Below are 22,811 nucleotides of genomic sequence, written 5' to 3' on the forward strand. Positions count from 1 at the left end.
CCACCACCCCAGCCAGGTTTGCAGTTTTGGGGGCATCAAGGCACTGCCAGCACTTCTCAAAGCCAAAAAGTGCTTTTCCTTCCCAGGCGTGGGAGGCATGGAAGGCCAATATCCCATCCAACCCTGTCCTCTGGCAGTACAGAACCATTGCCCCTTGTCCTGGCACTCCACACCCTTATCTAAAATTCCTCTCCAGCTCTTTTGGAGCCCCTTTGGGCACTGAAAGGGGCTCTAAAGTCTCCCTGGAGCCTTCTCTTCTCCACATGAACACGCCCTGCTCTCCCATCCTGGCTCCATAGGAAACATCAGGGCACTCCCAGGTCCCAGAGCCATCCTGCCTTGCTCAGGCCACTCAGACTCCTGGGAAATAAGGCTGCTGCCCACCCACCCAGCTGCTTCCCAGCACCCTACAGGGTGCACCGTGGTGGGCTCTTGCCACGGCTTCACCAGTACCAGCAGGTCCAGCTCCCAGCTCTGCTCAGAGTCCACCACAGCACAGAGTGAATCCATCAGCTCAGGCTGATGGATTCATCCTTCAGGCTCCCCTCGTTGCCACACAAAGATGCTATCTCAGCTAATCCGCAAAACCCCAATCCTTTCAGCTCCTACCTGCCTTCCCACATTCCATTTGGGTTAGAACAGTGGCTCTCAGAGTCCCCCAGGTAGGTCCCCAACCCCACCTCCCCCTGAGCCACCCCAGCGTTGCAGCCCTGCCCACACCCAGCACCATCCAGGGCTGCCGTGCTGCTCCAAATCAGTGCTTGTAGGACACCAGCAGGGTGAAGGAGAAGGAGAAAAACGGCTTTAACACGTTCACTGGCACTGGGAAGGAGGGCCAGGAATGTAAACGCAGCCCAGAGCTAGTCCGAAAATGGTAACAGCTGGAAAGGAGGGCTGGAAAGTTTGTTCCTCGGGATCCGAGATCCTAGCCAGGCTCCCAGCATCCAGCTCAGCCAAAATACCCTGCCCTCAGCTGCTCTGCTGCATTTACAGTCCTGGATTGAAATTTTAAAACTTTTGAAATTGATTTTATTTCTCTGTTTTAAGATCCCAAATCAGTATCTAGAAGGAGGACACCAAACCCCAGGGATTCACACACACACACCCCTCACTACAGGGGCTTTGGTAGCAGGGATTAACACATAAAAACCACCCCAAAATTCGGGAGGGAACCAGTTGTCACTGGCATTGCATGGCCTAAACCAGATTCAGGGAAGAGCAGCTCCCAAATGCCTCGTCAGCAATTTTCCTCTCGGTACGCACGCTCCAGATTTCCCTGACACTGCAGAATTAAAGTGCTGCAATATGAGCACAATCCACGGGAGGTCATGGCAGGACCACTCCATGCAGCCAAAGCAGGGTGCTCCAGGAGGCCTCCCAAACCCTTGGAAACATCCCCCCGGCTTCACCCCTGGGATCTGAATGCTTTGGGAATGTGATGTGCTGCTGTGGTATTTCACACACACAGCTGAGGTGTCCTCAAGGCATGCATCCCCAAGTGATGCTGGTGGTTTGCTGAGGCACCCACAAAAATTTGGGGGCACCGTTTGTAGTCAGAGGGAGAGGACAGACATCCCCTTGCTGCCCCTCCCTCTGCACCCTAGTGGGGGAAAAGGATTTTGCTGCTCAAATCCCTCCCCAGGTACAGTGGATGGCATTAAAGAGACTGATCTGGTTTAAAAAAAATTAAAAATATATCACAATGCAATATATTAACATTTATTAATGTGTTAATTAAGGCTTCAAGGCCAAGGCTGGTGGACACCTTCCACCAGACCAGGTTGCTCCAAGTCCTATCCAACCTGGCCTTGAAGACTTCCAGGGATGAGATGAGGACAAATGATCAGTTTGGGGCAGTTTTGCACATGGAAGACCTATGGGAAAACCAGGTTTCTCTGTGTGGGACGTTTTGCAACTTAACCCTCAGCTGCTGGTTTTGGCTTTGACCCTTCCCTGCTCTCTGGGCATGTCTGGGAGAGAGCCCATGAGGGGAGTTAGCTCCAAAGGGATGGGAAAATCCTCCCCACCCCCTGAATCAGAGTCCAAATCACCTTGATTTAATAGAAGCAAAATCTTTATTGATCTCACTGTAACAGCAACCACTGGCGAGAGCTTTTCTCCTCCCAAACACCTGCTTGAAGACGGTACAAAACAACAGAAATCCCAAAGGGATCCCCTGACTAGCAGAGGAACGCCCCGGCGAGGCCAGGCACTCCCTCCCTGCTCAGCCCCCAGCCCGCTGACAAAAGAGAACCTTTGGGCAGAAAAGTTGCTGGGATGGGGAATGGAGACACAGGGAGGTTGGGAAAGGGGGTATTTAGAGGGGGAAAAAAAAAAACCCAAACTACAACAAAGGTTTCCCTCCAGCTCCTGTCCATTAAGTCACGTTGTCCTTGGATATGGTCTGATTGTTTTTTGGCAAGCAGAGCAGGTTTTTCCCAAAAGGAGCAGCTGTGCTGAGGGCGCCAGCTCCCTGCATCCTCTGCCAAGGATGTCCTCGCCCCTGCCTCGATCCGAGGGCCTAACCGACCTCCTAGGATCCTCGCTTCAAGGAAAATATATTTCTTTATATATAATATATATATTTGTGTGTGTCTCAGCACCACCCACCCACACCTATACATACTGCTACTCGCACTCACTCACTCGTGCGCCCACGGCGGCCGGGCTGCCGCGCTCACCTCACCTCCCACGCCAGGGAAAGGATGGCAAAGACAACCCATTCCCTGGGGCTCTGCTTTTGATTCTTCCTCCCCCACCCCCAAAACGAGGGGCAGCCCCCCCCCGCCCCGAGAAAAGCAGCTGGAAGATGGGAGCTCGCCACCAGAGCCGTGCCAAACACACCTAGAGAAATAAATTACGGGATGGAAAGTGCACAAAGCCTGTGGGGTGTCCCCCTCCCCAGCATGGGTAACCAGGTGGGGGGCAAGCCCAGCGAGGGAGGGACAATGGATGGAGCAGGCACTCAGGTGGGGGCTGATAAAACGGCACTTGAGAAGGTTGCAGAGCTGGTGATGGCTCCCAACAGGCAGTAAAAAATCAGAACTGGGGGGGCTGGTGGGACTGGAGGGGCGCAGCCTTGCCCAGCGCGGCTGGTCAGGGCAAGAGTCACACGGAGAGAGGGGGAAAAAGAAACCTCATCTCCAGGGCAGGTTCAAGATAGCCACGCCATGCCAGGCTGGCAAAGGGGAGGTTGATGTGGAAATGCTTTATCCACCACAGCATGATCCGGCTGGAAGAAATGCCACCCTGAGAACCGAGCAGAGGATGGCATCGATGGCAGTGCCCTGCGAGGAGAGCACCCCATCCCTGCGGTGTCTGGCGAGCCCCCAGAGCCCCCAGGGACACCCAGTGATTCCTGAGACATCCAACGGTGCCAGAGGGATCTCCCCCCTGTAGGATTCACATTTTAAAGGGCTGGGGGGGTAAAAAAAGAAACCCGAGCACTACAAAGCTCTTTCCCAGAGGCACTCGGCCCCAGCCCAGAAAAAGTCATTGGGGGTGAAGCGCCCCTTTTTAGTACCAAAAATAAAAGCAAGGGGGTTTTATAATATATGGCTACATTGCTGTGAGTCCTGGCTGGTGGGTGGGGGACACAGCCCCTGGCTGGAGGGCCAAGATGGAAGAAATCCACGTAGGAGAGATGTGGACACGCTGGCTGATTCCATCAGGGACTGCATCAGACCCCTGTAGCACCGAAGGGAAAGGGCTCCCAATGCTGTTCTTTGCTGAATGCCAACGCATCCCAGGGAAACTCAAAAAATACCCTCCCCAGGGCATGAGCAGGTGCATGATTTCAGGAGTGATGTTTCCCCCTCCTCCCGACAGGCTGCCCAAATTTTCCAGGAGAAGGGGGCAAAGGGGGTGACACAGCTCCAGAACACCAAGCTGCTGGCAATGGGAGACTTGGGTAACAAAAGAGGGGAATTTTGTGGGGGCACGAGGCAGCAGAAGAGGCAAAGGGATGTTTTAAAAAGAAGCCTGGTGGAGATCAGGCTGCTGGCAGGTGGAAGAGGAGGAATAGGGCCGGATCCAGAAGGGATGCTCCGTCTGGCGCATGCTGGGACCGCTCACCCACAAAGGGAGACAAGACAGAGCTGCACTCCCCCCAAAAAAAGAGGGGGAGGAGGAGGGCGGGGAGGGGACGCTGGTGAGGACCACTGCCACCTCCACCTCGCTGGGACGGATCCTGCTAAGCCGAATGGGGGTGCACAGGTCTGGGGAGTCGCTGCCTCTCCGTGGTTCCCGCTCAGATATCCATCTCGAACTGAGCGTCGTCTCCTGGCAAGAGGCAAGGAGGGCAGCATTAGGGGCGTCATCCTCCAGCCCAGATCCCTCCTGTCCCGCCCTGGGGGTCCCTTACCCATGGATGGCTTGCCCTCCTGGTGGTTCAAGCTGTTGGCGTCCGCTTTGGGCTCCTCGCCGGCCTCGCCGGGGCTGGTGACGCCGGGAATATTGGGGAGGTGACAAGGCGGGGTCTTGGCCATGGGGGAGTTGCGGCGGTCCAGCAGGAACTTGCGGTCGTAGATGATCCGGGTGCCTGGGGGGAGGACGGGAGCAGAATGGGGGAATCCGGTTCGGCAGCGCTTGTTTGCCGAAGGAGTTTCCCGCCGGGACGGGCGCCCCGGCCAAGGTTCTCCGCCACAGACCGGCGGGGAGGGCTGGGGGGTGCGCGCCGCCGCTCTGCCCGCTCTTATCTGGGCACAACAGGCGATAATTCGGCGCTGGCCAAACACCCCGGCGGCAACCGGGTCCCGGCCGCCTCGGGGCGCTCAACGCTGTCCCGAGCAGAGGGCTGGCAAACTCACGGCAGGGGTGGGAACGCGTCCCGAGGATGCCGATGAAGCGGCGCCCCGAAACACCACGTGTCCCTCTGCGCCGCACGGGGACAGGGCATGTCACCGCGGTAGGGCCGAGGCACCGAGCCCCCGGTGCCCGCGTCCCACCGATGTGCTTCCTGCCAAACCCATCCCGGGATCCAGCTGCAGCCCCGCCGGGATCCTCCGCGCTCCCGGAAAAATAACAAACCCATCTCCACGCGTGAGCGTCGAGGAGAGCGGGCGGAAAGCGCTACGTATCAACGACATACAGAGGGGATAGAGGCGCGGCAGGCACGGTCCGCCCGCGACACGCGGCGGCGTTCGGGCTGGCGGGCTGGCCCGGGCGCGCTCCCCCGGAGGCCCCGGCGGGCGCGGCGCTTTTACCTCCCGGCGTGGTGGAGAAGAGCGTCCCGCCGGGGGTGGTGCAGTAGTCGGCGGGGAGTTGCGCGGCGTCGCTGATCGTGACGGTGCGGGTGGGGATGGCCCGGCTCTGGCTGGGCTGGCGGCCGCCTGCGGACGACATGGCCCCCGCTCGGCGCCGCGCTTTGTCCCCGCCGAGCGGGCGGGTGGAGCGGCCCCGCCTCGCCCCGGGCCCGCCCCGCCCCGGGCCCGCCCCGGACCCGCCCCGGGCCCGCCCCGGGCCCGCCGCCGCCAGGGGGCAGGCGCGGCGCCGCGCTCTTCTTTTCCGCGTCTCCCACGTGGTCTAGCGGTGAGGATTCCTGGTTTTCACCCAGGCGGCCCGGGTTCGACTCCCGGCGTGGGAAGGACCGACTTTTTGGTTTTTCTTTATCTTTTTTTTGGGAGTGGGGGAAGGAACGGTGGTGGTGTCCTGGTGTCCTGCCCTTCCGTCCTGCCCAGGATTCCTTCGGCCAGAATGTTTTGGCTAGACCGAGCTGAATGAAGTCACCGGGAAAAGGAATGCATCCACATATCCCAAACCAGGAAAGGGGTTCTATCCTCATATCCCAAACCAGGTTCTATCCTCATATCCCAAATCAGGAAAGGGGTTCTATCCTCATATCCCAAACCAGGAAAGGGGTTCTATCCCCATATCCCAAACCAGGAAAGGGGTTCTGTCCCCATATCCCATACCAGGAAAGGGGTTCTATCCCCATATCCCAAACCAGGAAAGGGGTTCTGTCCCCATATCCCATACCAGGAAAGGGGTTCTATCCCCATATCCCAAGGCTGGAAAGGCGTTATATCCCCATATCTCATACCAGGAAAGTGTATCCCCATATCCCATATCAGGAAAGGGCTTGTATCCCCATATCCCATATCAGGAGAGTGGTTGTATTCCCATATCCCAAACCAGGAGAGGTGTTCTGTCCCCATATCCCATATCAGGAAAGGGCTTGTATCCCCATATCCCATACCACGGAATAGCATTCATCTCCATATCCCAAACCAGGAAAAGGGCATGGATCCCTATATCCCAAATAAGGAAATGGGTTGCATCCCCTTATGCCAAACCAGGAAAGGGCATGCATCCCCATATCCCTCACAAGGAAAAAACACCCGTGCCCATGTCCCAAACCAGAGAATAGGATTCATCCCCATATCCCAAACCAAGAAAATGGCATATCCAATACCGGGAAGGGGGATGCATCCAAATATCTCAGACCAGGAAAAGGGATGCATCCTCATTTCCCAAACCAAGAAAGGAGATGAATTGCCATATCCCATACCAAGAAAAGGGATGCATCCCCATATCCCAAGCCAGGGAATAGGATGCACCTACACACCCCAAAACCACCATCCTGGAAAACTGGGAATCTCACCCTGAGGGACATGCCAGCCCCATCACAGCCTCCCTCCCTCCCTTGGGAACACTGATCCCACCGGTTATTTTTAGCATCCCTCTCCCAGCGGCCGCAGTGGCTGGTTTATCCCTCCAGCCCTGGATCCCCCAAGGCAAAACGCATTCCCGGCGGGACCGGCCGCCCTCCTGCACAGGAGGATGGGCGAGGCGGTGGCGCGGGTGGCCAGGAAGGTGAACGACACGGTGGAGAACAAAGCGGATTCCCTGGGTAAGCCCGGCGCTCCGTCCCGGGGCCCGCTCAGGGATCGGGTATCCGGGAGCTGGGCTCTATTTTTCACTGCCACAGTCTAAAAAAAGCTGTCGGCGTTCCCTCCCCGCGGCTCTGGAGAAGGGAAAGGCTCCCCCAAAGGGCCCTGGGCCCCACAAAATTAGAGCAGGTTCACATAATCCCGTGGGGTGTGTGTCCCCTCCTTGGGAGCAGCGGCAGGAGCAGATTTTTCCCCAGGTGGCCAGGTCAGATTTGTGTTTTCCTGCAGTTTCCCCATTTCCAGCTAATACCCAAGAGCAGGGTGCACTTCATCAAAGGAGAGAGATGAAAGCCACTCGTTTTTATTCCCACTGGATTCCCGGCCCTGGGATATAAACCAGAGTATGGCAGGAGCTGGAGCTTCGTCTCTGAGGCTCTTCACATCCTCCTGAGAGAAACGTGGGAGGATGGAACTTGCTCCACCAGCCCCCACAGTGGCTTTGGGGAGGGGGCAGGAAGCAGAGCCCATCCTGGGGCTGGGATGCAGGGTTTCCATCCCTGGAGACTCCTGGGAGGGGAAACAGAAACAACTCAGCACAAAACAAGAAGGCCACGAGGTGAGAAGCACAAGCAAATCTTTTTTCCCCTCCCCACTGCTTGCGGTGGGACAACCAGCCATGACCGTGAGAAATCCAGCCAGGAGGTGCCCAGAGGGAAATCCCCGCTCCATCCCCATCAGCAGTGGAATTGGCATCCCTGGGCTGCTCAGCTGCCCCCAGGGAGTTGGGGACACCGGGGGGAGCAGGGGACTGAAGTTGTAGGAGCCTTGCCTGGGTCCCTCTGTGTGCAGATCTGGCCAACTGCAAGCTGATGACTTTCCCTGTTGGAGTCTACAAAGCCATGAGGAGCGTCACCGAGGGCATCCATCGCATCTCCCTGGCCAACAATGAGCTCAAGTCCATCACCAGCCGATTTGTCACCACCTTCAGCCAGCTGAGAGGTAAGGGACTGCTACTTCCAACCCTCTGGGACACGCCAGGAGCTCCCAGCTCGCTGCAGAGGGGGCAAAGCACCCACGAGTCTCCCCTGAGCTCACACCTCTTTGCAAGCATTAGCTCAGACCCCAAAAAATCCATTTTTAGTTGTACCTTCCGACCCTTGAAGGACGAGAACACTGGTTCTGCTCTCACCCACCCTTCCAAACTGGTACCAGGGTCACTCAGCACCCCCAGCTCCCTCCAAGGATGGGGCTGAGGATGGAGGAGGACAGGAAAGGCAGCCTGGGGACAACAACGGGGCAATCCAGGCTGTGCCGACTAATTAGTCCTCATCGTGCGACATCAATGAGAGCGAATCACCGCAGGAGATGGGAGCGATCATCGGCACCGCGGGGACACCTCCCTGCGGAGCCCAGAGAAGGCAGCCCGAGGCTAATCTGATAAAAAATGGCCATGCGAGCACCCAGAGCATCCAGCACCTCCCTACTGAAGGCGGAGAGCCCCGCTGGGGATGCTCTGGCAGCTTCTAAAATCAATTTTATTCCTACGCCACACCACACAAATGGTACTGTGGTGGGCGCCTGGGGGAGGCTTCCCTTGTCCTGGAGCTTCAGCATCGTCTGTGAGAGCACCCCTGGGCTGGGGAAAGGAAACACATCCAGCAAAGGAAATCAATTTCCATTTTCTAGACAGCACAACCAGCACTGAAGGGGAAAAAAAATTACTTTGCTTCCCAACAAAGGTTTTGCTCCACCGGTGAACCGATCACTCCTGCGGTGAGCTGGGCTGGGTCGCAGCAGGAACAGATGCCCCAGGGCTGGGGACAGGCTGAACAAGGCAGGACCTATAAATACCAGGTATTAGCAGGGGCAGGGCAGCTTGTGTGGGTATTTATAGCGCAGAAAGCCCCGTGTCACTGGAGAAGGGCGCTGGGACAGCGGGATTTGGGTTCTGTGCCCAGGAGCGCTGCCCCTGGCCCCACAGGAGCTCATTTCTGGGGCGGGAAAGCATCACAGATAGGTAAACTGTGACAAATGGGTATTTTTCACATCTGGAGACCTCTCTCCCACCATTCTGTTTCAGGCACATGAATAGAGGGCTAGCCTTAAGCCATGACAAATGACCACTGGGGAGGTGATTGCGCTGACTTTATGAGGAAATATTCCTTATTTTTTGCAGTCTCCGCTTGCAAAAGGCAGCCCGATTTCATTAGGAAAGCATTGCTCCTAAATGTGCTCCTATAATTAATAAATTGCTCCTATTCCCAGCAGGCAAATCTACAATGGCAACCACGGCAAACAGCAAAAAAATTTAAAAATCCCAATTTTTGGAGCTAGAATGCCACTGATGGACCTGGCAGCCCACGGGGGCCAGAGGCTGTAAATCAAGCCGTGCTTCAGTTATTTCCCCATCTTTTCCCCTGCATCCCACCACCTCCCTTCTCTCTTCCCAGAGCTCAACCTGGCAGGCAATTACCTGCACCGCCTGCCCGAGGAAATCACCTCCCTGCTGCACCTCCGGGCCATCGACCTCTCCCGCAACCGGTTCCGGCGCTTCCCGGAGCCCCTGGCCACCGTCCCCGCCCTGGAGACCATCGACCTGGAAGAGAACGAAATCGCAGGTGAGGGGGGACCTTTTCCCACTAGAAAAAGGCGATTTAGCACTGTGAGAAACAAGTGCTCAAGTTGAAAATTTAAAGAGGTTTATTAAACCTTAACAAAAAGACAACAAAGGACTGCATAAGTGTGAAAAACACCAATCACTTGTTTTTAAAAAAAATTAAAAGTTTAATGATAATAAAATGGTTATTAAAATAGCAATATAATTAGAGTAATAATAATTTGGATAATTAGGATTAGGACAATACGAGACGATAAAAACAAAGAGTTACAGACAGTCTGGGTAACTTTTCTGGGCAAAATAAGCCCGAAAAAGGCCCCACGTTAACAGAGGATTAACCCTTAAAAGCAACAGCCTGTTGCATATTCATACACCTCATCCATGATGCACAAATTCCATTCAAACCCAGGATTCTGTCTGGGCAGGGTCAGCTTCTTCCTCTGAATCCTGACGGCCTCTTCAGGGCTGAGAGAGGCAGGAAGAAGTTCGTTTCTTCTGATAATGGAGCAACGAATTCTCTTTCTCTGAAAGATTTAGAAGTCCTGTGGCCACTATCTTGCTGCGAGTCCTCTCTTAAAAAATTATCTTACATAGCACAGTTTCTATCTTAACATTTTGTTATAACCTAAAACTGTATTTAGCACACTACTTAAGAGAATTAATACAGCATCACTTTCTAACACAACACATATAATATTCATTTGAATATTTGCCAAAAGCCAATCAGAAAATAGGCATTTTTCACGAGGACCTTTTCTCACTGGAAAAAAGTGATTGAGCACTGTGAGAAACAACTGCTCACTTTGGAAACTTAAAAAGGTTTATTAAACCTTAACAAAAATACAATTAAAGGACTACAGAAGGAAAAAGCTGCAGTGCTGGGAACTGCCCCTCATGCATACCATGAGGCCAGTTCATCTTGGAGATGGATGCTCAGTCTTTTTTACCCCTGGGGGTTGCATCGGCCAGCCCAGGCCCCTCCCAAAGTCTGTCAGCCAGCTCTTCTTTGCCATTTATCAGTGAAAACTGCTTTCTTGTACCTGGACTGGAGGTCAGGTGTTGCCATGCCCACCACCTGAGCTTTTCCATCCCCATCTGCCCCATGCAAGGGACCCATGTGCAGCCTTCTTTTACCTGTCCTAGACAGCCCAGGCTGTCTGATGGCAGCAACACAGGAGGGAAAGGGAACTTGGAGAGAACAGAGAACATCTAAACTCCAACAACATAACTGTACATCACTAAACCTTTTCTTAATATTCACCCAATAGTCATCCCTTAATTGTGAGAGCCATCTGAGCCTGCTCAGCCAATTGCCTGTCCTGGGAAAGGAAATTGCCTCCCAGGGCAAAGCTGCTGCAGGCACAGTGCGAGCCAAGCCCCCCTCAAGCTGCCCCATTCACCATGCTGGGATGTAGCTCCTAAAGGCACCTCCAGCTGGGGTGACCCCAAAATCCTCAGATTTCATTAAAAAAAACAGCTGACTGCAGAACCCGGCCCCAGTTTGCTACCAGGCTAAGCAAGGACACCTGAACATTTCCCAGAACAAACAGCAGCTGTTTAACCCTACAAAATCCCCTAAAAATTAGATTAAAGGAATGGTAAGAGCCACTCATCCCTCAGCCCTGCAGCGGCAGGAAAATTTTTCATGTGAAAAAAACTGAAGGCTTTGGAGTCTGTGCAAGCTGGGCAAAAGGGGCAGCTGCTGTACACAGATAAAAGTGAATTTATTTAGCAGGCAGCCTTCAAAGAGCCCAGGCTGGAGCATCCCACAGCCCCCACGGAGCCCCAGGGAGGCGAATCTCGGAGTCCACTCGATTTTGCTGTTTTATCTGGGATTGCTTCAGCTGCTGCTGGGAAAATGCTCCCTGCAACACGAGGTTTGTTAACAGCCTCACATCAGCTGCTCCCCAGCTGTGCCTGCAGAAACACTGGAATTAAAAACCGCTTCCACAGGAGCCAGAGAAAGAAAGACATGGCTTTTCCTCGCCCTCTTTTTCTCTCCTGCCTCCTGTCTCACTTTTAGCTCCCCCTGTCACTTTTTGAGTTCAATTGGCTGATTTCAATCAGAGCTGGTCTCCAAACTGCATTTTCCCCACTTGTTTTGTGGAAGCAGGGTGCTGCAAGAAGGGAGTGCAGCTTTGTGGTGCCTTGTTCCCTGCTAAAGTGCAGGGAGGGAAGGCTGCACGCAGGGTTGCACCCAAGCTGGATTGCTCCTGGGAGAGGGGGTGACCTGAGAACCCAGGCTTGGTCACCTCCCACCCGGCTCCCCTCGGCTGGGAGGTGTCCTCCAGATGTGGGGAAAATAAAAACAGAGTGAAATCTGACAATCCCAAGCCATGATGTTGTAGGGGTGTGTCTGAGTAGAGCACACGAGGCTGCCTGGCTGCAGAAACAGGTGCTGTGAGCTCATTCCACACATTTTCTGGAAGGCCAGGGGGTTTCAGCCCACGTTTTCCAAGGAAACAAAAACCTGGGCAATGGCACTGCTCCCAGCAGCCCTTCCCAAGCAGGTTGCCCTGCAGGTGAGCTGGTGTTTTCAGGGTTGCAGTGCCCTGGTTTGTGGTGCTGTGCCAGTGCAGGTGCTGCCTGTGCCAAGCCAGGGGTGCCTGAGAGGCTCCTGCCAGGGCTGCAAACCCCTTTTAAAAGCTCCTGCTGAAACAGCTGAGTGACTTGCTAAGACAAATCGAGCTGGAGGTGGTGGGTGATGCTTTCCAAAGGGAAACAGGAGTGAAAGGAGATTAATTAATGCCTGCCTGGAGCCCGTGGGCTCTCTGAAAGGAGACATTTAGTGCCACAAGCCACCCTTTTCATCCAAATAAGCTCTTAACCCTGGACTGTAATTATGTATATATTACTGTCAGTGCTTTTAACTCTTTCCCTGGCAATTAGAGTTATATCAAATCAGCATTTTAAGCTCCCAAATCCATGGGGATGTTTTGGTGCCTGGAGCTTCAGCTTCTCTTTCCCTTATTCCTTGATTAATGGTTTAACAGGGATGATGTGGAGGCTGCTGCCAAGGCTGGGGAGGGCACTGCTGGAGGCAGCTGTGGTTAAATTTGTCCTCCTGAGGATGTCCAGATGGGACAAAGGGGGGTGGCTTCAAACTCAGAGCGGGGCCAGATGGGACATTGGGAAGAAATTCTTCCCTGTCAGGGTGATGAGGCACTGCCACAGAGACACTGTGCATCCCTGGCAGTGCCCAGGGCCAGGCTGGATGGGGCTTACAGCAGCCTGGGGCAGTGGAAGGTGTCCCTGTGTCCATCCAGGGATGACCCACCAGATGACCCTTCCAACCCAGACCACGCCACATTCTGCTTTAATTATGTAAAAAAGCCTTTTCCCTCCCTGTTTTTAAGCCAGCATGAATAATTCAGGCTGAAATGCAAGTGCTTCACCCATTGGGAAGGCAGCAAGGGATGTTTGGGGTTGTTTTTGGAGGGATTTGTGGCTGGCAGGGCTCAACCCTACAGCTACAGGCTGCACAGTGTGCCCTGCCTGTCCCTTCATGCCAGGGGTGAGTCACTGCTCCTCACCTGGAATTAAGGTGCAGAGCTGAGCTGTTCCCAGCCTGGGAAGGTCTTGGTCCCCAAAATACTTCAGTAAACTCCCTAATTTAAGCAAAATGGGCGAAAGCATTTTTAACTGTATCATGCTGCGTGAGAGGATGATTAAACTTCTTATTCTCTGCTGCATTAGGTGATGATTAAATAGGAAGATCTATGAAAAAAATATATTATTTTTGTGCTTCGAGGGGAAAAAAAAAAACCCAAAGCAAAATGAAACGGGGGAATGGCAGTGAACAAATCCACCATGAAGAAGAGTTATTAAAAAAATTCATGTGAAGTTCTGCCTGATGAGCTACGCTCTCCTAGGGAATTTGGGTATGGAAAATATCACTATTTTCTGGAGGAGAAAGAGGGGAAAAAACAAAGGCATCCAAGTGTTTGAGTCTTTTTCCAGCATAAAATAAATTTCATGGTTTAAAAATCACATAATCATCTATCAGATATAATTACAACACTGCAATTCTGCTCCAGGCGCTGGCAGAGGAAACAGGAGCTGGGATAGAAAAGATTCTTGACATTTTGGTGGCCAAATTAAAAAGAAATTGGTTTAGGTAAATCAGCCAGGTGGGTTTTGCTAGCCCAAAATATTGTGAATTGTAGCAAAATCGATCACCTTTTAATGAGCTAATTAGAGTTAGGTTTTTCACATCTGCCCCATTCCTCTGCTCTCAGGGGATTCACATCGGGACCATCCCGCTGAGCTGTACCTTGTTTTTTAAATGCAGAGTTTGTAAATGTTTTCTAAAGGCCAACACCCAAATTCCTGGAAATTGCAGAACAGCAGGGTGCCTGTGGGTGGCTGAGAGCCATTTTGCAGCCTGTCCAACAAGGGCAAAGACCACAAGAGCCTTCCTGTGAGCTCGGAGAGGGCTCCTGGGCATTGCAACACCGGGGATAAAATCAGGGAATAAGCCTTCGAATCCCAGTTCAGTGTCCCAGCAGGGGTTTATTAGCAGTGGGAGAACTGCAGGGCAGTGCCCACACTGGGTATCTTGGGGTTTGCACCTTGCTGACACCTTCCTTAGAACCCCAGGATCATTTAGGTTGGAAAAGACCTGCAAGACCATCGAGTCCAACCGACTTTCTTTCTTTTTTCTTTCTTTTTTTTTTTTTCTGTTTTCTTTTTTCTTTTTTTCTTTTTTTCTTTTTTCCTTTTTCCCTTTTCTTTTTTCTTTTTTTTTTTTTTCCTTTTTCCTTTTTTCTTTTTTTTTTGGTTTTCTGTTGTCGTTTTTCCTTCTGTTTCGATCAAAGCCTGCAGACAGCCTTAACATCAACAGCAAACCTTTGTCCTAGAGTAATTCCACCAAACCCACCTATAATTATTACATTTCTTTTACCCATAAACACACCCAAACAAAACAACTTCCCAAAAAACTCAGTTATGTCTGTGCCATTTAATGCCTCAGATCCCAAAACCTTTTAAGTACAATGCTCCAACCACCACCAACCAAAATTAACTTTACAACCTAATCACCGTAAAAAAACAATTTACATTACAAACATACCAAATGCAAATGTCACTGTAATTTTTCACGTTTTAACCCAATAATTTGGGTTAAATATAGATATAGATACTACATATTATATATTATATATTAAATAATATAATATTATATAATATATTATAAATATAATATAATATACCATATAATATAATATCATATCATATTATATCATATAATATCATATCATATTATATCATATTATATCATATCATATTATATTATATTATATTATATTATATTATATTATATTATATTATATTATATTATATTATATAAAACATAATATATAACAAATAATATATAGTATGTAATATACAATATATAATATACCATATTATATACTATATCACATATAACATATAACATATAACATATAACATATAACATATAACATATAATATATTATATATTATATATTATATATTATACAATATATAATATATATTATATAATATTATATATTATATATTACATATTATATATTATATATTATATATAAATATAAGTATAAAATATAACTGTACTTACAAATATAAATATAACTACAAATCCTGTGTCAGGTTTGCTTCAGGCTGTCCATCAAGAGGAGCTTTCACCCCTCCCACCCCTCCAGGGTGGATTCTCACCTCCGTGCTCTCTTTCCAGAGGTGCCCACGGACAAACTGGCCTCCATGGCGCTGCTGCGGAGCCTCAACCTGCGAGCCAACCCCGTGGGCCCCGAGGTGCGGCTGCTGGTCCGGCCCCTGGTTCCCTTCGAGCTGCTGCTGTCTCCAGAGGAGCCCATCCATCCCTGAATCCTGACAGCATCCCAGGGTGCCCGCGCTGTCCCGAGGGGGGGGCTGCCCACCGCAGGGGTTTGGCCGGGCTCAGAGCCTGCTGCGCCCCCAGTTCTGCCCCCAGGCGGGTCCCAAACCCCAGCCTGTGCCTCGTTTTTCCCAAATTAGAAGCCAGCAGCACGGCTCCCCCGTGGAGGGATGGCTCTGCCAGATCCCCAGCCAGGCAATCTCCTGCTTATGCGTTTTGGGGGTGCAGAGGAGCTGTGACACACGTGGTGGGAGGTTTGGGTAGAGCTGGGGGGATCTGGATGTGCACCCTCCCACCCGAGAGCATGGGGATGGTGGAGGACATCCCTGCAGCTGTCAGGGCTCTCCCTGGAATTGCTGACATGATGGTGGTGTGCCAAGTGCCTGATTAAATGCTTTCCTGTTCCGTCGGGGGGGTTGTGTCTGATTAAATTCCAATTACCAGTATTTTCCTTAGAGAAGCCCCTTTGCACAGCTGCTCACTGCAGCCTCCAGGTTGGATTCTCCCAGACCCAAGCTGTATTTCCCAGGAAAAATCTTTGTTTTCCAAGGAATTTTTCTTCCCTCCTGTTGTTTCACTGTGGAAACCAAAGTGACCCAATGCCAGTGGGTCCACATGCACTGCTCACCCCAAGGCTGTCCCCAGAGGTGCGTGCCCACCTCTCTGGTGCTGTGGGTCCTCAAGTTGTGCTGATCCCTTCCCAGGAAGAAATGTCCTGGAGACAGTGGTTTCTTGGTGGCAGGCAGGACACTGCCAAACACACCCATGTCCCTTAGCAGCTGGCTGCCTGCAAAAAAAAACCCAAAAAATTCCTGGGAGAAACCCCAGGTGTTATCTCCAAACGCCTTGTTTAAACATCTCCCTCGTTTGTTCCTTTGGGTATTTACGGGACAAACACTTCCCAATGCTGTGTGCGGGCTGGGGACAGCCAGGAATGGTAAATCCTGTAAATATTTGACTTCTAGACCTGCCAAACTTTGGTAAAAGATTATGGTAAGAGATGTTGGGCGTGCTGGAGCAGCTGGGGTCGAGTGGAGCAGCCTGAAGCTAGGACCAGCATCCTAAACATAGTGCTGCTTCTCCCTCTGCGTGGATTGATGGCTGAGGGATCTCCCCACTCGTCTGGAGGCTCCTGGCACATTTTCCTCCCGGGATGGCCAGGAGCGCTGCTGGGGACACCGGCCATCAGCTGCCAGCATCACTGTGGGGACCTCGGCGGTAGCGAGGGGACACAGACCCGGAGGGAACCTGCTCCCTCCCTTCCTCCCTCCCTGCCCCTCGTGGGCTGCCCGCCCCCGCGCTGCCTCACCCGCGGGGCAGCGTGCGGGTCCCCCGGTATCCATGGCGATGCGAGGCTCTTTCCCCCCGCGCCCCCTCCCCTTCTCCGCTGCAGCCGGCGAGCAGCCGCAACCGGCGCAGCGGCGGCACCGGGGCTCCGGACCGGGCGGGAGGGACGGCGGCGAACTGCGCCCCCTCCCCGGGCAGCAGAGCCGGCGGTATCCTCTGCACGGCAGCGATGCAGTCCCCGGAGCCGGCTCGGGCCGGCGGAGGTGAGTGCCAAGACCTGGTGGATTTTATTCCCCCAAAAAGGTATCCACCCCTCATCCCATCCCTATTCCATCAGACCAGCCTTTCCCTGCCGTGGTTTCCCTGAGCAGGGAAGGCAGGTGGTCCATCGCCCCCCGTGCCGTCCCCCCATCCCCTTGTCGCCACGTCCGAGGTGACAGTGAGTGCTGAGCTGAGGACGCCTGCATCAATCCGTGCATCCATCCATCCATTCATCCATCTATCCACTCACTCATCCATCCAGCACCCACCCGGCTGCTCAGCAGCCCCTTATTTTCCTTTCCCCGTCTTCCCCCTTGCTTTAAAACCACCTCCAATTCCACAGGACACCAACCCCCTGCTCATGCTGCACTGCAGCCCCAAAAGATAAAGTCCAGCAAAGTTTTAGGCTTAATATCACGGGTTTTGGGCAACCTCATTACAGTCTTTGTTATTGCTCCTGCTTACAGAGCTGGTTCACGCATCTGATACCGACTGTCTGGAGAATCTTGCCCACTCCATCCCGCTACTCCCCTGCCTCTCCAAGAGGCTCCTTCTCCCGTGTCGGCTGCAAATCCCCCCAGCCCCTTTCTGAATCCCCACTGGAAATGTTTTGCCCAAATCCTGCACCCAGGATTTGGGATATTAGGGGCTGCATAGGGCCCTCCTGCCAGCCGGAGCCTTGAGGAAGCCGCTGGTCCCGGTGGCTGGGGAAAGCATCTCGGCTGGCGAGCTGAGCGCCGGCATGGGCACAGGGATGGAGGGATGTTCCAGCTGCCCAGGGCTGACCAGCAGGCGCTTAGGCTGAGCCTTAGAGCTCAAATGTGCCTTTCCTCGCCTCACCACTGCAGCCTGGATTCCCCCGGAGCCAGTCCCGTCAGCGCTGCAGGCAGCTCCTGCCCACGCCCGGCATCCTCCCGCATCCCCGGCTGCGTGCGGCTGGGGAAGCCCGAGGGTGGGAGCTGCCGAGCCCCGCTCCCCGCTCAATCCCCAGTGACAAAATGCCACCCCCGCCTCCACCAGGAGCTCCCGGATAATGATCAGAATGACAATTATCGCTTTAGATGTGAGGGGAGGGCAGGGTGTCCTCTGCCCCAGCCCCTTTCCCCGGGTTCTTGCGGCTTTGCCGGGGAGAATAAGATTTTGTGGAATACGGAATTGTAAACCTTGGAAGCACAAGGAGAAGCAGGGATGCTCCCAGGGCAGCCGTGTCTGGGACCACACTGATCCAGCTCCCATAAGGCCAGAGCACTGGAGTGTCGGGATGTGGATTTGCCTTCCTTGCATCATCCCTAAAAAAAAAAAGGCCCACGAGATCAGGATGTCTTCTGGGCCGTTCTAATTCTAAAAGAATGATGCAAATAATAATGATATCAAGAAATAACGATATCAAACAATAATAATTGTATCAAATAATAATGATATCGATGGTATCGAACAATAATGATGTAAAAGAATAATTCAGCCTAGGTGCTGCAGAACCTTGAGCTGTGTAACCCAAGGAGGAGGAGACTTGTTGGAGCACAAAGATGAGTCCAGCAGGACACGTCCCAGCCAGTCTGGGCACTGGAATAAATATGAAAACCCACCTCTGGAGGCATTAAGAAATGAAGGGAATAATTGCTTTACTCTCTCCCAGTTTCATTTTCCTGCTTTCCCTTCTCCAGGCCCTTCCAACAGCACCTGGTGGCCCAACTCCAGCGCCAGCCAGCTCCTGAGGGAGAACTACACCTTCCTGGCATACTACCAGCATTCCTCCCCCGTGGCCCTCATGTTCATCCTGGCCTACACCTTCATCTTCCTCATGTGCGTGATCGGCAATGTCCTGGTGTGCTTTGTGGTGGTGAAGAACCGCCAGATGCGCACGGTCACCAACATGTTCCTCCTCAACCTGGCCATCAGCGACCTGCTAGTAGGCATCTTCTGCATGCCCACCACCCTGGTGGACAACCTCATCACAGGTGAGCAGGGCAGAGGAAGGGGAAAGACCATTTTTTGGGTGGTTTTTTGGCGGTTCTGGCCATTTGTGGTAAAATAAGTTTGGCCCGAATGCTGCATTTGCATATTTGTTTGAAGTTCAGCCATTCTTTGACAAGCAACGTTGAAAAAAACTCCTATTTTTTGTTCATTCACCTTCTCCTGTGCTGGCTCAGCTCTGCCTGTTGACCTTTCCAAAGATAAGGGAGCTGGGAGGGTACAGCTGCAGCAGCAGCCAGGCCATAGGGCAGGGTTTGTATTTATTGATTTTTGGGGTGTGATTTATTTATTTATTAGTATTGGGGTCAAGAAACAAGATGAAAGTCCTTCTGATTTAGGGCCCCAAAGTCGGTAGGAAAAATGACAGCCACACCATTTCTTCAGTCTCTAAGCGTCATGTGCATCTTTTTTACCAATTTTGGGGTTCTTCTTCAAGGATCCATGCCTCTAAAGGCTATCCCCACACAAGCTGGGAGCAGGACTTAGCATCCCCTAGCAACAACACAGTGGATGGGGACACCTAAAGGAAGCTGGGTGAGCCAGAGGCACCCACAGCCTGCATGGTGTCCCCTCACAGGTTGGCCCTTTGACAACACCATGTGCAAAATGAGCGGGCTGGTGCAGGGCATGTCCGTCTCCGCCTCGGTTTTCACGCTGGTGGCCATCGCTGTGGAGAGGTACGTTGGCATGGGGACGTGGGGACCAAACCATCTCCAGCAGGTCCAGGTGTCCTGAGCGGTTCCCATTGTAGGAAAGCTCCTGGGAATGTCAGGAGCCTGTCACAGGCTCTCCAGAAGCACCACAAAACTGTCCACGGGGCATTCCAGCAAGATGTCCTTCCCCACGCTGGGCTGAACACACCAACCTGCCACCAAGGGAGCAACCCACCTTGCCCTCCATTCCCACCCCTGGGTCCTGGCTGCCCTCTTTCCCCAGGGATGCCCCCTCCAGGTGTCCAAAGCCACCACGAGCTGTTCTCCCCCAGGTTTCGCTGCATCGTCCACCCCTTCCGGCAGAAGCTGACACTGAGGAAAGCCCTGCTGACCATCGCCGTCATCTGGGTGCTAGCCCTGCTCATCATGTGCCCTGCTGCCGTCACCCTGACTGTCACCAGGGAGGAGCACCACTTCATGGTGGACACCTACAACAACTCCTACCCTCTCTACTCCTGCTGGGAGGCCTGGCCCGAGACGGGGATGAGGAGGATCTACACCACCGTCCTCTTCTCCCACATCTACGTGGCTCCCCTCGCCCTCATCGTCGTCATGTACGCCCGCATCGCCTTCAAGCTCTTCAAGTCGGTGGCACCTGCCCACAGCGGAGAGGAGCAGGAGGGGAGGAGGATCTCCCGGAGGAAGGCCAAGGTCATCAACATGCTCATCATCGTTGCCCTCTTCTTCACCATCTCCTGGCTGCCCCTCTGGACGCTGATGCTGCTGACGGACTACGGGCGGCTGAGCGAGGGCCAGCTGCGCCTGCTCGCCGTCTACGTCTACCCGTTCGCACACTGGCTGGCCTTCTTCAACAGCAGCGCCAACCCCATCATCTACGGCTACTTCAACGAGAACTTCCGACGCGGCTTCCAGGAGGTCTTCAGGGCCCCCCTCTGCTCCTTGCGCTGCTACGCCCCCCGGAGCCACGGCCCCGGGACGCTCTTCGGCCCCCGCAACCGCGTCCTCAGCCAGGCGCGGGCCAGCGCCTCGCCGGCCGTGTCCGAGTCGGGGCCGCTGGCGCCGCGCCGCGCCGGCATCCCTGCGTGGGATGGCTGAGGAGCCGAGGCCACCAAACCCCTCTGGACCGAGGGATTGCGGGGTGGGGAGTGGGGATTGGCCACGTTACGGCCACGAGACATGGAAATAAAGGTGTGTCCTACCGATGCCTTGTTCTTGACTGGGCTCCTCCACTTCCCACCATGGCACTGAGCCCCCCGGCCCTGCCAGAGCCCCCCTTACCCAGCCCAGTCCAGGCACGGGGCCAGGGAATGCAGGGATCCAGGAGAAGTGTGGGAGAACGGGCTGTCGTGTCTGTGCTTGGCCATGCCATGGAGAGGCGTGCAGCACCATGCTGTGCTGGACCAAGCCATGCCGTGTGGGAATGTGCCAGACCACGCTGCCATGACCGTGCCAGGCAGGACCAAGCTGGATTGTGCTGGACCCTGCTATCCCGTGCCACTCCATGCTACCCCATGGCCATGGGGAAAGGACCATTCCGTGGAGGGGCGATGCTGTGGCCGTGCTGGACCAAGCCATCCCATGCCACTGTGACCCTTCTAGACCAAACCACGCCATGCAGGACAATGCCACTCCTTGCATTTGTGGCCATTCCAGACCACATCCCACCATACCCCACTGGCCATGCCATGCCAGTCCATGCCACCCCATGCTGTTACACCCATGCTGGGCCGATTCATGCCATGCCAGATTGTGCCAGCCCTCCCTGGTGTGGCCATGCCAGGCAGGACCACGCCGTGCTGGACCATGCCACCCCTTGCTACCGTGGCCATGCTGAACTGTGCTGGGCTGGGACCACTCTGTGCAGGCCTGTGACAGCCCAGGCCATTTTGGCCATGGCGAGCAGGACCGTTCCAAGCTGGGCAGGCCCATTACATGCCAGGGAGAACCATTCCAAGCCAGGCAGGGCTATTCCAAACCAGGAATAACCATTCTAAGCCAGGCAGGACTATTCCAAACCAGGAATGACCACTCCCAGCCAGGAAGAGCCATTCCAAGCCAGGAAGAACCATTCCAAAGCAGGCAGGGCCATTCCAAGCCAGGCAGGGCCATTCCAAGCCAGGCAGGGCCATTCCAAGCTGGGAAAAACCATTCCAAGTCAGGAAGGGCTATTCCCAGCCAGGAAGAACCATTCCCAACCAGGAAGAACCATTCCAAGCTGGGCAGGACCATTCCAAGCCAGGAAGAACCATTCCCAGCCGGGAAGAACCATTCCAAGCCAGGCAGGGCCATTCCCAGCCGGGAATGACCATTCTCATCCAGGAAGAACCATTCCCAGCCAGGAATAACCATTTCCAACCAGGAATGACAATTCCCAGCCAGGAAGAACCATTCCCAACCAGGAAGAACCATTCCCAGCCGGGCAGGACAATTCCAAGCTGGGCAGAACCATTTCCAACCAGGAATGACCGTTCCCAGCCGGGAAGAACCATTCCAAGCCAGGAAGAACCATTCCCAACCGGGAATGACCATTCCAAACCAGGAATGACCATTCCCAGCCGGGAAGAACCATTCTCAGCCAGGAAGAACCATTCCCAACCAGGAAGAACCATTCCAAGCTGGGCAGGACCATTCCAAGCTGGGAAGAACCATTCCAAGCTGGGAAGAACCATTCCCAGCCGGGAAGAACCATTCCAAGCCAGGCAGGGCCATTCCCAACCAGGAATGACCATTCCCAGCCAGGAAGAACCATTCCAAGCCGGGAATGACCATTCTCATCCAGGAAGAACCATTCCCAACCGGGAATGACCATTCCAAGCCAGGAATGACCATTCCCAGCCAGGAAGAACCATTCTCAGCCAGGAAGAACCATTCTCAACCAGGAAGAACCATTCCAAGCTGGGCAGGACCATTCCAAGCTGGGAAGAACCATTCCAAGCTGGGAAGAACCATTGCCAGCCGGGAAGAACCATTCCAAGCCAGGCAGGGCCATTCCCAACCAGGAATGACCATTCCCAACCAGGAAGAACCATTCCCAACCAGGAAGAACCATTCCCAGCTGGGCAGGACCATTCCAAGCTGGGAAGAACCATTCCAAGCTGGGAAGAACCATTGCCAGCCGGGAAGAACCATTCCAAGCCAGGCAGGGCCATTCCCAACCAGGAATGACCATTCTCATCCAGGAAGAACCATTCCCAACCGGGAATGACCATTCTCATCCAGGAAGAACCATTCCCAACCGGGAATGACCATTCCAAGCCAGGAATGACCATTCCCAGCCGGGCCGGGCCATTCCC

At 53.6% G+C, this 22,811-nt stretch overlaps 3 protein-coding genes and 1 non-coding gene across 4 annotated transcripts; 3 read left to right on the top strand and 1 right to left on the bottom strand.

Moving 5' to 3' along the window:
- Window positions 1–2,056: 2,056 nt before the first annotated feature.
- On the bottom strand, window positions 2,057–5,390 carry EIF4EBP2 (eukaryotic translation initiation factor 4E binding protein 2). Its single transcript, XM_059850955.1, has 3 exons — window positions 5,205–5,390; window positions 4,364–4,540; window positions 2,057–4,281 (listed from the first exon to the last, which is right to left on the bottom strand). Exons 1-3 carry the CDS (start codon window positions 5,341–5,343, stop codon window positions 4,250–4,252), a joined length of 348 nt encoding a protein of 115 aa, XP_059706938.1. The 5' UTR covers window positions 5,344–5,390; the 3' UTR covers window positions 2,057–4,249.
- A 122-nt stretch (window positions 5,391–5,512) lies between these two features.
- Window positions 5,513–5,584, top strand: TRNAE-UUC (transfer RNA glutamic acid (anticodon UUC)). Its single transcript has one exon. It is a non-coding gene; the product is annotated as a tRNA-Glu (tRNA).
- Window positions 5,585–6,672: 1,088 nt separating this feature from the next.
- LRRC20 (leucine rich repeat containing 20) lies at window positions 6,673–15,731 on the top strand. Its single transcript, XM_059850956.1, has 4 exons — window positions 6,673–6,850; window positions 7,680–7,829; window positions 9,281–9,448; window positions 15,164–15,731. The coding sequence occupies exons 1-4, from the start codon at window positions 6,781–6,783 to the stop codon at window positions 15,310–15,312; spliced, it is 537 nt and encodes a 178-aa protein (XP_059706939.1). The 5' UTR covers window positions 6,673–6,780; the 3' UTR covers window positions 15,313–15,731.
- A 2,811-nt stretch (window positions 15,732–18,542) lies between these two features.
- NPFFR1 (neuropeptide FF receptor 1) lies at window positions 18,543–20,613 on the top strand. Its single transcript, XM_059850759.1, has 3 exons — window positions 18,543–18,828; window positions 19,422–19,521; window positions 19,830–20,613. The coding sequence occupies exons 1-3, from the start codon at window positions 18,639–18,641 to the stop codon at window positions 20,611–20,613; spliced, it is 1,074 nt and encodes a 357-aa protein (XP_059706742.1). The 5' UTR covers window positions 18,543–18,638.
- Window positions 20,614–22,811: the final 2,198 nt, after the last annotated feature.

Source organism: Haemorhous mexicanus, chromosome 7 (assembly GCF_027477595.1).
Source record: "Haemorhous mexicanus isolate bHaeMex1 chromosome 7, bHaeMex1.pri, whole genome shotgun sequence".
Lineage (NCBI taxonomy): Eukaryota > Metazoa > Chordata > Aves > Passeriformes > Fringillidae > Haemorhous > Haemorhous mexicanus.